Here is a 14246-nt window from a genome sequence, read left to right as displayed (position 1 = left end):
ATAATATATACTTATTTTATATATAATTTTTTATTTTTAGGATGTTTGTTGTCTAGTTATTGTATTTTTTTTGTTTGTTAAGACTGTCTTTTTTTTTACTATTTACTGCTCTCCGATGTGGGAGGCAGGACATGATTGCAAAAAAAAACAACAGCACGAAAACAATTCAAAGACTGAGAGAAGAAATGGAATTTCAGGGCGTTCGAAGCCCAGCCGCCATGAGAGAGGATTGGCAATATTAAACAAACAAACAAAAAACGGAAGAGTAGACGCCATCATGGTATGGTATTCCTCAGATTGGAGCCGCTCTCAGTCCGTGCTGCAGTTCTGTAAGCAGAGTGTATTTAACATTGTGCTAGGAAAGAGCGAGGGATCCCACTGGTCCAGCAGAGGAGAGATGAAGACGGTGTGGGAGAAGGATGATGGATGAACAAGGCTGTGTAAGAGAACTCCTGAGTCCCTTTGGGCTCTGCTTTTTTGCGGAGATCAGAACTGGTACCATTTTTTATCCTTACACTTTAGCATCATCTGCAACAGGAAGCAAAGACAGTAAAAAGAAGAACAAAGTTAGAGACGCCAGCTGTACTTCCACAATGATTATAATGCACATAAAATTATTTTATGTAATACATAAATGTTTAGCTATTTTTAAGAAGTGATTCATCTGTTTTGGTGTCAGCGGTGGTAACGCTGTACCTCATGAGCGTGTTTGGTGAATGAGTCAGCGCTGGCCATCATGGCTGCCGTCCGCTCTTCCACCTCGCTCAGTTTTTGCCCTCTCTCATCCAACGCTATCCGAGCTCGAGCTAGATCACCCACGATGCCTGACGCTGCCCCCTTCATGCCTTCTATACCCCCAGGACCTGGAATGTGCTGAGCGAGACTGCGTGGTGCTTTTCCGGCTCCTGACTCGCCGACTGAAACACAAATACAGAAGCAGAGTGTGAAAAGAAGAGGAAAGAATGCTGAAAATGAGGTTACAGCACAACAGAACACAAATTAGCTCTCTGTTACAACAACATAGAGAAGATGCCATTTTTGAGAACAGAGCTCATTAACAGGGCAAAGAGGCAGAGTACAGTAGGCTAGATGTCAGTAGTCACCAGTGTTATTTTTGCATTATTTATTATACAAAAAAGAGTACATTTTCCATTTTAGTAATTTTGTTATTTTAGGAATTCTAAGTCATTTAAGTTAACTTCCTTTACCTTATTTTAGTTGTCAAGACCACATTTATAATTTTCTGTTTAGGTTTTTTTAAGTTCACAATTTTCATCTATTTATATTTTATTTAAATGAACAAAAACCTTTTTTGTGAACAATACCAATATTTGTTGGCACAAGGTCTACAGTACATCTCAGTAAGTAGGTTTTATATCCAAACTTCTCTATGTGGTAAATGTAATGTATGTGATCGGTTGGTTTCAAATGCTTTGTTCAAAACCCTGTTATATCTTAATAATTTCTCGGAATCAATCAATATCATTAAATTTGTGCAATAGCTGTTGGGTAAACAAGTGAACACCACACACAATAAAATACACTGGCCTACATGCAAGTTATTTTATATTTTTAATGAATCCCATGTTGCCAATGTGTTATAGATGCAGTAATTTTGTTGAATGTATTAATAATAACAATTTAACAATGATAATAGAAATCATTTTGGCTTTTCAATGGCAGTATCCATTGTAACTGGGCAATAATTTGTGCCTACTGAGAATCTGACTTAAAATTAACCTACCCTGAAAAATATATTTACTGACAACTAGCTCCAGTCTCCCCACAGCTAAATGGTCATCTCTCTGTTTGCTGTGATACGTCATTCAAGAATCTGAGGGTAAAGAGCAGATAATATAAAGAACTCACAAAGGTCTTCTCTGTCTAGAGACTGTGCTCCTCCTCCAAAAAGACCCTTAAAGAATCCTCTGTTAGGAGCTTCTGGCGTCTCCACTGGAGTAAACAGCTCACCTAGCATCTCCTGTTACACAATCCAATCATCATCATCGTCATAAATACTGTGCAACAGAAGAGTCTAGAAGAACAGTTCATGAATATGATTTGCTCACCTGTAAGTTCTCGCAGACCTCCTGAATGTAGGTGATCCTCTGGATCTCAGTAGGGGAGATCAAGTACAAGGCCTGGCCGAGGTTGGTGAAGCAGAATGTTCTCGCTATCCGCATATCTGTCAGGGGTAGGTAATTTACATCCAGCAGTGGTCTCAACCCCGGCAGACTGAAAGAGCATGACACAGAGAGACATTTCTTCAGCTCTGGGATTTCTCACCTTCTCTATTATTCAAGAGCTGCAGTGCTGAGACTGTGGCAGTGCTTATTTTGTCCTTCAAAATGCGTCGTTGAATTACAGGAAACAAATATTAAGGACATTTGTAGATGATATCTACAGTAATACAACCACGGTCTTCATGTTTGATGGTTAACTGTGACCTTCCTACTGACGAGCACATACAGATGTTTGTCTGCATTTATCTCCTCTGAAGATTTATAAGCCAAAGCGATTCACAGAGCAATATAGTGATTAGATCTGTGTTGCAATAGCAATAGGCCCCCTGGCTCTTACTTTGCTGAACAGTGAAGCAAGACGACAATATTGTATACTAAAAATAGCCTTATTTTCAAATAGTTCTGCATGTGCTGCAGTATATCAATATCAGTCTACAAAAAGCTCCTCACATCAGTGAAACAATCACCAGGCAGTGTGCGGATAAACAAAGCTTTAAAAGCTTTCTTGAATAGTGTAGCATTTACAGTAACACACAGTGTTATTAAATATAAATTATTTACAATAATATGTTTGAAATTTTTTTACAGTGGTCTGCAAGTTAATAAATGCTGTTCTTTTAAATTAGCATATTAGAATGATTTCTGAAGGACTCTATTACAGTACGTACATTTTAAAACATATTAGAATAGAAACATTTATTGTACATAATAAATAAATAAACAAAGCCTGGTTGAGCATTAAGTGACATCTTTTAGAAACATTAAAAATAGTACCATCCTCAAGCTTTTAAAATGTAGTGTATGTATAATACATATTTTTCTTTCTTTTTTTTTTGTAAAATGAAAAAGTTTCCCTTATTTAGTTATGAAGTTTGCTAATTTGTTGTTTTATAGTGGAAAAATAAATATATAAACATAACATTATATATAAAAATGTTATACCATGCCCAATAATACTACCTCTGTTCTCCCTCTTAATCATGTATATTAATAGATGTTTAAGTATTAACACATTCTAACACACAGTCCCAAGTTAATGCATTTAAATCAACCCTCATCTAGCTTACGTTGAAGGGCATCTTTTCTCACCTGAGGGTCATGATGTGTCCATTGGCACAGAAGCAGGCCACACAAATGCCAGCGTTCATCTGTACCACATCTGCCCGCAGCACAAAAGATGTTTCGGTGATGTTGTGTTTAAATACACAGGTCTGAGAGGGCAGGGATATGACTTTGGCCTGTTTCTCAGAGCAAACCACAGCATACTGGTTTTCATTCAGTTCCTGGGATGCGGATGGGGACACAGACACTGGTCGTCTCTTACGGACCTTGTCCCGCTCCTCTCCATTGGCCGGGGCGTTGGGTTCGTACCATGGCTCAAAAGCAGAAGGGAGGAGAGACCCTGTAGAATCTAGGAAAGCCATCCGGAGGATGCTACCCTTCAACTTGACAAGAGTGCCTGTACAGAGAGAGTTGACATGTCAAGAGTCAAACAAACCAACCTTCAAATTAACGGTATAGTTGAGCCAAAGAAGAAAATTTGCTGGAAGTTTCATCCAAGATGCAGATGACTTTGTTTCTTCATCAGAACAGATTTGGAGAAATTTGGAATTAGATCACTTTCTCAACAATGTATCCTGTGGAGCGAATGGGTGCCATTGAGAGCAGCTGATAAAATCATCACAATAATCTACAACTAAACCACAATGAAAGCTATGTTTCTAAGAAACAAATTGTTATTTGATGGTGTGGATTACTTGTGTATTATTGTGATGTCTTTATCAGCTGTTTGAACTCTCCTTCTGACGGCACCCATTCACTGCGGAGGATCCACTGGTGAGGAATTTCTCCAAACCTGTTCCGATAAAGGAACAGTCTCATCTACATCTTGGATGGGCTTAGGCTGAGTACATTTCTAGCAAATTTTCATTTTTCAATAGTTCAGTTAAACTATTCTTTTAAATCTGTAATGTGCTAATTTACCACAAGGAGAGACAATGACTGGCTGCAGAAGCCTCTGCTCTCCAGCAGGGGGCATGCTGAGGGAGATTGCCAAGACTGTGCCCAAGGATGTGCCAACCCACAGACTAGGTGTCAGTCCGCCATCTGCTTTGCGGTTGTAGGTCTCACAGAAATGGAAAGATGTGACGGCCTCCCGTGCTTCCTTGTCAATACTGGTCACACTGGAGCTCCGTGAGCGGCTGAAGGAGTTATCCCTGTTGTCTAGGGGTATGGAACCCCGCGGGGGACATACAGAGAGTAGGACAGTAGAGAGAAAAACACAAAAAGGTAAAGCCCCCACTCCGAGATGACAGATTAACATCATTACTTTTTCCATATCTGTGTAAGAAAATAGCTCCTTGGCCTTGAGCAGAATCAAGCCGTTGTGATAAAACATACAATATCCTTCAGTGGTGAGAAAATGACCTTTGACATGGGAAATGAGGCAGTCTCTCCAGTGTGATGGAGACTAATGGTATTCCCAAGATTGGGAGGACCAGGTGTCATATTTTCCCAGAACACTTACATATTGTAGACCCTTTTACCGGACCCCATTTATTTAAAAAAATGGCCCTAGTAGAGCATATTTTAAAATAAATCTGCATCTGGACATGTTAAAAGGGTCTGAAAATAGCACTATTCTGGGAAAAACTAGACGTCTGGTCATTCTATCCAAGATGTGTTCAGTCTGGAATTTAAAAACAAACAAATAAATAAAAAGAATGAAAGAATGTGGCAAATGTAGTTTCCATTAATATAACATTACATCTACCTCACTGAAAAAATACATACAGTGCAAAATTTCGGTAAGGTTTTCTAATGTTTTTTTTGGGGGGGGAATAATAACAATAATATAGTAAAATCAGTTTTATATGTTTTCTATTTTAATACATTTAAAAATGTCATTTATTTCTTTGATGGCAAAGCTGAATTTTCAGCAGCAATTATGCCAGTCTTCAATGAGTTGCCAGTGAATGTATTGCTGTCCTATTGAAGCAAAGAGACTATATTATTTGTCTGTTTTAATATAGTAAATAGAATAATACTTCCAGAGGCAATTAAGGACAATTATATTAGAAAAGAGCCATGGTGATTGTATTGTATTTTAATTGTATCGTCAACACAAGCAATTTATGCTTTAACCCCAATAACTGACGCTTATGGTTATATTTCTTAATATTGTCAGTGCTAAAGAAAGTTGTGCTGCTTAATATTTTCTGGAAACTATCATTATAAATGTAATTTTTGATCAATTAAATGCATCCTTGATGAAAAAAGTAAAAAGAATAAAAATGAATAACAACAAAATAAAATCATTGATCCCAAACGTGTGAACAGTTGTGTACTTTTAAAGCTTCCCTATTCAAAACAATTATCTGATATCCTGTTGAAGTTTATATATGGTAATGATATGTGAGGGGAAAATGATCTTTCCATCAGCCCTACACATCAGATTTTCATTTCAAATCAGCCGATTCCAGAATGTACTCCTTGAGGGAATTCCTTTAAAAATGCTCCTCTTGGAAACTGATGACAGAACTCAAACTGATACTGAATTAAATACCAGCAAATGCTTACTTATGTAATTTGGGATAAGAGTTGGGAAGACTGACAGAGGACCCTGACTACGTGGTTTTGGCCATGCTTATGTGTACCATTTACATATGGAGACAATCACAAGCCTTTTGATAAACCAGTACAGTCATGACCCATATATATGTCAGACCTAAGAATCAATACATAAGAAAATCAGCTTCAGATGGACCTTTTCTCATAAACTCTATTTCATAACTCATGTTTCAATGTCAGAAACTCAGAAAGTGTGGGAAATCTGATGCCACCTTAGTCTTTGGCTAACTGACATGAGATGTTCAAAGCGAGTGAGCATGTGGACTTTCTCCAGTTTCTGATAATGTGCTGATGGGCTCCACATTTAAAAGCTGTGTAGCATGAACACAAAGTCAAGGCTTACCCAAGTCTGGCTTTAGCTCAGTAGGCAAGCTTAATTTCCGTGACATCTTTGCTGGAAAAAAGAGAACACCTCTCTTTACAAACACATTGAAGCCTCAGTAAAAGCCATGCAATGCTTGAGACAACATAGCTAAAGGGTTTTTTAATCATCCTGAGAGACACAAATGCTTCAAACAGGACAAAGGAGACACTGCAATATTTTTTTGCGAGTCAGAAACAAACTGCATAATGCAGCATGCTGGACAAACAGTTCTGGGATGTAAATGGGTGTAATTTGGCCACACAAAGCCCTGAAAGGAAAATAATTAACATTAGAACAGACAAAACAATCATTCTCAGCACCCCATGCCACAAGCATGCACCAAACAGGATAATGCAGAGTAGACATTACAGCTTATATTCATGATTTTGTACACTTTGTATATGTTGTATACCCTTGCTGCAAAGGCATCTGTTGACATATCTATCATCTTTCATAAATCAATAAATTGCTGGCAGATGAACGCGTTACCTTAGCTGTTACATTATACATTTATTGTCCAGCAAAAATATCTAAACATTCTTAAAACAAGACAAATTTACTAAAGAAACAAAATAGCATAAAATCATTTTGTTTTGATTTTAATATTATTTTCTAATGTACATTAGAGTTTTAAATTCATTTTTATAAAATGTATTGAACAAGGTTTATGTTAAGTGATTAACTTAACATTATTAACTAAATGTTAAATATAATCTAAATGTTAAATGTATAATTATATATATATATATATATATATATATATATATATATATATATATATATATATTTGTATAAATTAATATATAATTGATTGATATTGATTTTATTATAATTTTTTAACACTGCTAACCATGACCACTAAACATCTAATTTAATCAAAGTTTAAAGAAAGACAAAACAAATATCTTATGTGGTGAGAATTTTTTTTGTCTTGTTATCTTAAGACAGTTTTGCTTCTCAAATAAATGCATTTCCTTTAAGGAGTTTAAGATGTTTTAAGTGGACAGCCAAAATAATCCCTAAAACATATATTCATTTATTTATTTTGCGGTGTAATGAGCTCAGGAGTCATCAAATCATTAAGAAAGCAACAAAACAGCCTCCAACAGCTTGTCTATATAAGAACAACTGAAGAAAACTAAACGGTCACTTAACCAAAACTACGTTTTGTTTCCTAATAGTACTCCACAAAATAATTAATATAGTGAATACCGCAGCTGGTTACAATTCATCTAGATAAATGTGTATTTTTCTAAATCCTGTGCTGGGATGTACAGACAAATTGACAGGAAGTACAGGAAGACAACAAACTGAAAAACCTTCATTCCTACTGACAAACAATTATAGGATCATAGGCCTATGTGAGCCAGTGTGATAAAAGAGAAACGCCTCAAGCAAATCACCACAAGCACATTTCACCATGTTACATGCGTGCTACATTAACGTAGCATGCAGTGGGAATATCCGTCAGGGTTATTCAGGTAACTGTTTCTAAGGACAACTGCTTCCTCTGTTTTGTTCATACATAGAGACAGAGACAGTGTGGTTGAACAAAAGCAGTGGCACCTCTTCTACACCTTCATCCAACCTTACCTCCTCTCCCTCCTCCATTGTAGAATTGCTGATGGTTTGACATCAAGACTTTTTGGGAGGAAGTAAAGCATAGGAGCAGTTAGAGATTTTATTTTATGCTTTTTGGGAGCAACATACAGCGCAGGAGAGCCATAATGTGAAAAATTATGTATTGAACTGGGTTGTTTTGTTTATGCGTTTGGTTTTGCTTTCTGTGCCAAAAGAATTTATTTGTTCTGTATCTGCCCATGGTGATACAGCAAGTGTATGCTGCTATTTGCACAATGATTACATGGACCTTCTTTTAATATTTATATTATCTTTTTATATTTAATACATTTGCCGAGAGAACAGCTGCAGAGGTCTTTGCTTTAACTGGAGGTTAAGTCGTTTTGGAAGTACATTCTCATTCTATTCTGACCTTTCGGAGCAAATCTTATCTCTATTTTGAGATCTGCCCGGGCCTTCAAGTGTGAATGTCACGCTCTTTAGGAGTTTTTTAGGTTGCATTTGGCTTATCACGCCACGTTCAGCTGTGCTGAATGAACTAAAGAAAGAGAATGCAAATGTTTTAAGATTACCTTGTCCTATCGGTGTTTTAACCTTGAATATTTTAGCATTTTATATTTGCATTCTATCCACAAAAAACAATGCTAATTTGAATAATGATGGAAAAATAATGTATTTTTTTCCCACCCCAGAGAAAGATGCGATATTAAGCAAAGGTTAGAAAAAATCTGGAGAGAGAGGGGGGGGGGGTCTCCCTGGGACAGTGTTATTTATATTTGCATAACATGTATCTAAAACAAATGTAAAACCTCTATGTGACACATCTACGATTAAAATTTGGTTACACAGTTCAGGGACAGTATCTGAAAGCAATCAATACCTCATTAACTGCAGTCTCGACTAAGAGCGTTGTGTTTTACAATGCATTTACAAGCTTTGGTGGTCTAGTAAATTTAGATTTAATGTGTCCTTTCCGCCCACAAAAACAGCTGTGTCTTGCTCAGAGTCTAAGCAGCTGCTTTATTTTCAACTCTTTTGCACATATAATTTCAGAAACCACTTCCTAGCAATTCATCCAGTGCAGTCAGTACCAACCATTTTGTACGAATGCTTTGAAACAGAGGGAACAATGGTGCTGGTCCTCAGGTCATGGATCACCCCTTCAGGGGTTTGAACCTATGACTTGCTTCTAGCCCAGATGTTTAACCATTATTCTCCCACCAGGTGTGAGCACCTTGTCACAATGTCAGTCACAATTACCATTCATCTCACTCCCAGCCACCATCAGTCATCTGTGACCTTTGTGAACTTTTGTTCTCCTCCACAGACATACGCACAAAGTTTTATAATGTTACCTAAGGTGTGCCCTGTGTTTTCAGCAGAGGCTAGTTTAATACTGAGCGTATTACAAAATAAATGCACAATAAGTGTATTATTGATTTTTGGTGTAATATGGATTAATTATGAAATCCATATCTTAAAGGATTCACTCAACCCTCAACGTCATTTTTTTGTCAAAAAGAATAAGTCTAATGTGTAAACATATCATTCAGGGGAGCGTTTCCCAAAACCATAGTTGCTAACTAAGTTAGCAACTTTGTTGGTTGCAATACAATTTCCCATTGCCAACCAACTAACAGGTTAGCAACTACGCTTTTGGGAAACACACCCCAGGTTGGTTATGTGAATTTGATTAGGCCTAGTTAAAAAAAACGCATGAAGGGATGTCAAGATTTTCAGTAAATAATGTTAGTGTTTATTTTTTAGCTTCAAAAGACCCGGGTCAGTACGATTTCAAAATATTTTTTAGTATTTAAAAAGATTCATAAATGTTTTTAAAGAAGTCTCATCCTGGCTGTATTTATTTGATAAAAAATAAAACAGGTAAAAACTGTAATATTGTGAAATATTATTACAATTTAAATTAACTTTTCTATTTTAATATATTTTAAAAAAGCAATTAATCATTTGATGGCAAAGCTGAATTGTCAGCAGCCATTACTTCAGTCTTCGATGTCACATGACCCTTTAGAAATAATTCTAATATGCTGATTTGATGCTAAAGTAACATTTCTTCTTATTATTAATGTTTAAAAAAATGGAAATCTTTCCTAACAATGTAAAAGTCTCTACTCTCACTTTTAATCAAATAAATGCATCCTTTCTGAATAAAATAATTAATTCCTGCTGACCCAAAACTTTTAAACAGCAGTATGTAGTTCTTTTCCAAGAAGAAAGTAAGTCAGTTCAGGTTTGGAACAACATGACAATGAGTAAATAATGACAGAATTTTCATTTTTAGGTTAACTATCTCTTTAGTCCTGAACAGACTAGTGTTGTCAGTTCTGATGTCGGTACCAGTCAGAACTGAAAATGTAAAAAAGTGATTCCAGCATTTCCTGCTAGAATTTTTAGCTTTGTTGTATGGATTCTCAAACACCTCTGATTAGGGCTGTGCATTGGCAAGAATTTGCCTCACGTTCTTCACCGAGCGCTTACATAGATACACAAAGGAGCATTTCAAAGCCGCGTCTATCAGCAGATCCCTAATATATCTGCTCATATACAGATCAGCTGATAGACACGGCTTTACTGTAGCCAATCACAGACATATCTGTTGAGCATGTGAACACAATGGCCAATCAGAGCAGTTTTATAATCCGCTCAACTGCGCTCACAATGCTAGTCGAAAAAGCTGGCATTGCCACATTTTAAAAATTTCAGTACCGACATCGATACTTTTGACAACACCAGAACTGAGGAATCAACTGAATCGCTAAAACGGCCCATGTGGAGCTCATATCATCTTGGTTTCAGCAGACTCCAGTGTCAGGACTGATCAGTATGATGGTGGTAGGAGCCGGTATGGATTGTGTCGTGCTCTGATGGGTGTTTTACCTGAGGTGGGGGATTTGCAGTGATCCTCTGAGGTGGCTGAACCCTCGCTAATGTCACAAAGGCCTGTAGAGAGAAAGAGATACTATGTCACTATGAAAAATGTGTTAAGTGTACTAGTGTGCTTTAACCTTGTGAAAAAGTAGTCTAAGATGCCTTTAAGTAGACAGGACAATTGACTCTTTAGTGTGAGATGCAGTGTGTAGCCCTTGCTCTGATCTCGGAGTTGAGAGGCAGATGGGCAGACAGGAGCTGAACCCAGCTGCTCTGATCAGCACTCTCCGTGTGCGCATATCCGACAGATCCCAGCCCCCCGCTAAATATCACTCTTTACCCCCGACACAAACACACACACACATCCAGTCCATTGCCAAGTCCCAGTAATCAATTCTTTCCTACTACCATGTGTTAAGCTACAATTGTGCCATTCACCAGCAGGGGTCTCACTGCTGCATCCCCTCCCTGCACTGCTGCATTTCCTGCCAATGGTGTGCTGATAAAAGGCTCACTGTGCTCATATATATATGTGTGTGTGTGTGTGTGTGTGTGTGTGTGTGTGTGTGTGTGTGTGTGTGTGTGTGTGTGTGTGTGTGTGTGATCTGTCTATTATAGATGAAAACCATGTCTGTATGCATATCAGACCTCCAGAAGGATGTCGGCTCTTGCGAGGAGATCGCAGTTGTCTCTGATATGGGTCATTAGAGCCATACAAATCCAAAGTTCCCAGATTCAACAGAACAGTCTTCTGTAAGTAATCCACTACTGCCAAACCATTGCTATTGCCAAACACCACCCTATGACACACACAAACATAGTCATCAAATTAGAAGGATATTCTTTGATTTATGCTGGTTTAGTGATTATTAAATAAAATAAATATAATTTATACACACTAACATTCAAAAGTTTGGTTTCAGTATTTTAAAGAAATTAATTGTATTCAGTAAAGATGCATTAAAATGATAAAAAGTGTCAGTAAAGACATTTTACTCAATCCATTTTATACTATTTTACTTTCTATTTTGAATTCTATCCATCAAAGTGAATCCTTAAAAAAAATGTTTTTTACAAAAGAAAAATTAAGCAATGTCACTTTTATAATAAGAAAACATTTTTTTACTCGAGTGCCAAATCAGCATATTAGAATGATTTCAGAAGAATCGTGTGACACTGAAGACTTGAGTAACAACTGCTGAAAATTCACCATCACAGAAATAAGTTTTTTGATTGAGAATTAATATTTTTAATTGTAATAGTATATTATTGTAACTGTATTTTTGATCAAATAAATGCACCCTTGGTGAGCATAAGAGACTTCTTTCAAAAATATTAGAAAATATTACAGACCCCAAAATTTGAAGGACTGTGGTTAAGTTATGAAGGCTTATGGTAATTTTGTGTGAGGAACAAACCAACACTGATGCTGTAATTCACTGACAATCCTAATAAATATATTTCAATATTTATAAATATTTTAAAATAGTTTAATACAAATATACGAACAAAGCAAATATTGTGCTTTCATAAACATTTCTGACACAGTCTGCAGCATTTGATTTATTTGCTGAACCACCTGACAAAACAATGTAAATCTTCAGGTAACTCACAAGCCATAGCAGGAGTTGATGGCTAAGCTGCTGATCTGCTGGGGCGGCTCTCCACTGACCCACACTAGCTGTACCACCAGCTCCACCTGATACCCTGCAGACTGCTTCAGAGGACTGCTGCGCACCCTGAGCGAATGACAGAGAGAGGAGACATGCATTATACAGGTGCATCTCAATAAATTACAATGTTGTGGAAAAGTTCATTTATTTCAGTAATTCAACTCAAATTGTGAAACTTGTGTATTAAATAAATGCAATGCACACAGACTGAAGTGGTTTAAGTCTTTGGTTCTTTTATTTGTGATGATTTTGGCTCACATTTAACAAAAATCCACCAATTCACAATCTCAACAAATTAGAATACTTCATAAGACCAATAAAACCAATAAGAAATATAAAACAAATTTGTGAATTGTTGGCCTTCTGGAAAGTATGTTATTGTACATGTACTCAATACTTGGTAGGGGCTCCTTTTGCTTTTATTGCTTCCTCAATTCGGCGTGGCATGGAGTTGATCAGTTTGTGGCACTGCTGAAGTGGTATGGAAGCCCAGGTTTCTTTGACAGTGGCCTTCAGCTCATCTGCATTGTCTTCCTCTTGACAATACCCCATAGATTCTCTCTGGGGTTCAGGTCTGGTGAGTTTGCTGTCCAGTCAAGCACATCAACACCATGGTCATTTAACCAACTTTTGGTGTTTTTGGCAGTGTGGGTAGGTGCCAAATCCTGCTGGAAACTGAAATCAGCATCTTCAAAAAGCTGGTCAGCAGAAGGAAGCATGAAGTGCTCCAAAATTACCCCAGCCTCAATCTATTCCTTGTGAAGTTCATTCAAATTCTTGAATCCAGGTTGCTTGACAATCCACATAAGGCTGCGGTTCCCTCAGTTGGTTGTGAATCTTTTTCTACCACAATTTTTCCTTCCACTCAACTTTCTGTTAACATGATTGGATGCAGCACTCTGTGAACAGCCAGCTTCTTTGGCAATGAATGTTTGTGGCTTACCCTCCTTGTGAAGGGTGTCAATGATTGTCTTCTGGACAACTGTCAGATCAGTAGTCTTTCCCATGATTGTGTAGCTTAGTGAACCAAACTGAGAGACCATTTTGAAGGCTCAGGAAACCTTTGCAGGTATTTTGAGTTGATTAGCTGATCGGCATGTCACCATATTCTAATTTGTTGAGATTTTTGTTACATGTGAGACACAATTAAAAGAACCAAAGATTTAAACTACTTCAGTCTGTGTGCATTGAATTAATTGAATACACGAGTTTCACAATTTTAGTTGAATTACAGAAATAAATGAACTTTTCCATGACATTCTAATTTACTGAGATGCACTTGTACACCGTCCCTGCAAAAAAGGTATAACATTTACTGTATAATGTGATATATTACACACTGGGGATGGGCATGGGTACCCAAGCACTTGAAAGTGACATTCATGATTAATCATACAAACAGTTTTATTTTTTATACTTCAAACAAGCAAAATCTACTAACAGCTATACAAAATGTGCCAAAAAGGGGCCTCATGGTGCAACTTTGCTGTCAGATTTGTCAGAAAATAATTTTTATAAATACAGAACACACAAGTCCTGAAATGTGTTAGTAAAAGATTAAGTATTTTTTAACTTGACACTTTTATTTGGTGCCTTCTATCTGTTGGGTTTTCACAAATCAAATAAGCTGATCGGGTGACCTCCTTTGGTACAGACAGTCAGATGTTTCCAATCCAGTGAAACACAAGATGCTCTTTGGATTTTTAAAATCATGTTGGATCACCTGCTCATCACAAATTTGTTCATACAGTTCATACAGATTGAGCTCTTAAGTCATCAAAGGAAAAGCCAACATACCTAATGCAAAAAAAATACTAAAAATAATATTTACAAAAAACATTTGTAATCAAAATGTTACGTTAATAA

At 36.9% G+C, this 14246-nt stretch overlaps 1 protein-coding gene across 2 annotated transcripts in view; it reads right to left on the bottom strand.

The window, feature by feature from the left end:
* Nucleotides 1-10: 10 nt before the first annotated feature.
* LOC132092356 (syntaxin-binding protein 5-like) overlaps nucleotides 11-14246 on the bottom strand; it is an 81931-nt gene continuing 67695 nt past the window's right edge. The window contains exons 17-27 of one of the 2 annotated variants that reach the window (XM_059498546.1): nucleotides 12321-12446; nucleotides 11356-11507; nucleotides 10717-10779; nucleotides 7831-7878; nucleotides 6211-6267; nucleotides 4227-4502; nucleotides 3333-3702; nucleotides 2070-2235; nucleotides 1870-1981; nucleotides 697-917; nucleotides 11-528 (exon numbers count right to left, since the gene is read on the bottom strand). In XM_059498546.1, coding sequence (XP_059354529.1) covers nucleotides 487-528; nucleotides 697-917; nucleotides 1870-1981; nucleotides 2070-2235; nucleotides 3333-3702; nucleotides 4227-4502; nucleotides 6211-6267; nucleotides 7831-7878; nucleotides 10717-10779; nucleotides 11356-11507; nucleotides 12321-12446 — 1633 coding nt within the window. In that variant the 3' untranslated portion in view covers nucleotides 11-486. The remainder of the gene's footprint in view (nucleotides 529-696; nucleotides 918-1869; nucleotides 1982-2069; nucleotides 2236-3332; nucleotides 3703-4226; nucleotides 4503-6210; nucleotides 6268-7830; nucleotides 7879-10716; nucleotides 10780-11355; nucleotides 11508-12320; nucleotides 12447-14246) is intronic. The other variant, XM_059498547.1, reaches the window with a different exon arrangement.

The sequence above is a fragment of the Carassius carassius genome, chromosome 18 (genome assembly GCF_963082965.1).
Source record: "Carassius carassius chromosome 18, fCarCar2.1, whole genome shotgun sequence".
In the NCBI taxonomy this organism is placed as follows: Eukaryota; Metazoa; Chordata; class Actinopteri; order Cypriniformes; family Cyprinidae; genus Carassius; species Carassius carassius.
Note: the sequence above shows the minus strand (reverse complement) of the source record. Positions and strands in the feature narration are given on the sequence as shown.